This window comes from Ursus arctos, unplaced genomic scaffold, assembly GCF_023065955.2.
Source record: "Ursus arctos isolate Adak ecotype North America unplaced genomic scaffold, UrsArc2.0 scaffold_21, whole genome shotgun sequence".
Taxonomy (NCBI): Eukaryota; Metazoa; Chordata; class Mammalia; order Carnivora; family Ursidae; genus Ursus; species Ursus arctos.
This window is the reverse complement of record NW_026622886.1, coordinates 51,197,885-51,200,310: the sequence shown is the minus strand read 5'-3', so window position 1 is coordinate 51,200,310 and position 2,426 is coordinate 51,197,885. Positions and strand designations below refer to the sequence as shown.

The 2,426-nt window shown below is 36.2% G+C and overlaps 1 protein-coding gene across 1 annotated transcript; it reads right to left on the bottom strand.

Moving 5' to 3' along the window:
- Positions 1-300: 300 nt before the first annotated feature.
- Positions 301-1,236, bottom strand: LOC113255938 (olfactory receptor 6C2-like). The gene has a single exon (XM_026499642.3). It carries the CDS (start codon positions 1,234-1,236, stop codon positions 301-303), a length of 936 nt encoding a protein of 311 aa, XP_026355427.2.
- Positions 1,237-2,426: the final 1,190 nt, after the last annotated feature.

Sequence of the window (2,426 nt, the reverse complement as noted above, 5' to 3'; positions counted from 1 at the left end):
GTTTGGTTGTCATTTGTTTCATTTTTTTGCATTTCAGTTTTGTTTGTGAGATTAGAAGTAAAATCAGGCTTACATTTAATAGAAAATTACTATCATGTCCTCTGATTGGGATTTTGGGTTTGTTTGCAGGGTGGGAGGTTAAAGGAGTGAACTCATGTGGTGAAGGGTATTCATTCCGGATGCAATAAATGTTTGAGAAAGTTAACCTAAATAGAGATCAGATTAAAAAGGGACAAACAGATTTAGAGCTTAATGGTTTACGCTTAGCTTGTTATTTTATTTCTGGACTTGAGCATTCTCTTACTTTTTTGAGACCAATACAATTTTTTTGAAGGACTCACTGAAGGCTTGTCTCACTTGTTTGTTTCTCAGAGTGTAAATGAATGGGTTCAACATGGGAGCTATGGATGACATTAGCACTGCCACGCCCTTATTAATAGTCACTGATTCCTTTGCTGAAGGTTTGACATAGATGAAGATACAACTTCCATAGGTGATGGAAACAACAGTCATGTGAGAGGAACAAGTAGAAAAGGCTCTTTTCCTTTGTTGGGCAGAGGGGAATTGTAGAATGGTCTTGATGATGTGAATGTAAGACAGAAGAACACACACGAGGGTCAGAATGAAGGTCAGCACAGCACAGACAATAACCAACTGCTCTATGAGCCATGTGTCTGAGCATGAAATCTTCAAGATTGGTGATGCATCACAGAAAAAATAGTCAATGACATTTGAATCACAGAATTTCAGATTTAGGAATAGAGTAAGTGGTGGGAATATGATCGACATGCCAGCCATCCAACAGCAGAGGACAAGCCTCTTGCAGACTCTGTTGTTCATGATGGTCACGTAATGCAGTGGTTTGCAGATGGCCACATAGCGGTCATAGGACATTATAGCCAAGAGAAAAAATTCTGTTACTCCAAAGACGTCGATAAAAAACACTTGAATAACACAAATATTATAAGTAATTGACCTGTCACCTGTTGCTATGTTGTACAAATATCTAGGGATACATGCAGATGTAAATGAAACTTCTAAAAAAGCAAAATTTTGTAGGAAAAAGTACATTGGTGTTTTAAGGTGAGAGTCAACTAAAGTGAGGGATATGATGGTTAGATTCCCAGTTATACTGAACATGTAAGTGAGAAATAGAAATATAAAAACTGGAATCTGAAGTTGAGGGTCCTCTGTCAGTCCCAGTAAGATGAAGGTTGTTACTGTGTGGTTTTTCATCACTGACTACTGAATTTTATTCAGTTTCACATAAAATGTAGAGATATTTATTTGAATAGAGTGGTGTCAAATAGATGGGAATGAACAATGACTACCGGAGATAGCATGCATATGAACATGAGGTTCTTCTATCAATTAGTGATCGATACTGCCAATACTCTGGCTACTCAATTGTTTATTTTATTTTACTCTTTGAGCAGTTTTGTAATTTTTAAACATATTTAAAAAAATTGTTCTACCATCTCATTTTCCTCTATTCTTTCACAGTTTTAATCTATACGCAAGAATGGATTTTCTCATGTGATTAGATATGACCTATGTTGTGGTGTGTGATTCAACAAAATTATGATTTCTTCTTATATCTAACATTTCTTCTTTATTTCAAAAGTGATTATCTCAACTTAATTTGTTTTATGTCTTTTCTTGAAGATTTGGTCATGATAAAATGTAAATATATCACAGCTGATCTGGGCTCCATCAGGGGCTGCTGACCCATCTGTGACTTGTATTTCACATCATGCCACAATGACCAAGCGTGTGTTTATGTTTTGTTTCATGTTTTATCATGCAACTTCTACATTGTTGGATCCCGACTCTCCTTACGTTTCTCTGGTAGTATGTAATTTACACTCCGTGTCCACTGGATACATGATACAGAGAGTATTTTAATGCACAACTTATCTGTTACATATGAAGAAATGTTGGGACCAAAGACACCCAGCTGGAAAAAAACCCACATATTTCAGCCTGTTTACTTAAGTATGGAAAGCACTGTATTACCTCATTATTATTAAGTTCAAAATCAAATTAAAACTACTAAAAATACTCTCCACACACCCGTCTTTACTCTCTCACTCTAAGCTGTAGTGGCAGCATCATGCTGATTAAGAACACACCTTCTCTAGTGAGATCTCCATCATGCAATACCTGGCTTTCCTGCTCACGTCTGTATGACCTCAGGCAAGTTTCCCCACTTCTCAGGCCTTCAGTTTTTTAATCTATAAAATGGAGATAATAAGAGTATCTACCATATACAGCTAAAATGATTAGACGAGGTAATACATTTATAATAAAATCTGATGCATAGTACATGTTCATATATGTCAGCTAGTATTATCTGGACTCTTACAGATAATTCGTGAGACATGAACTCAAAACCACAAAATCGGAAGTGGGATTTATGCTCTGTT

Excerpts from the sequence above, each read along its gene's own strand:
- LOC113255938 (XM_026499642.3), bottom strand. The coding sequence starts at position 1,236 with ATGAAAAACCACACAGTAACAACCTTCATCTTACTGGGACTGACAGAG.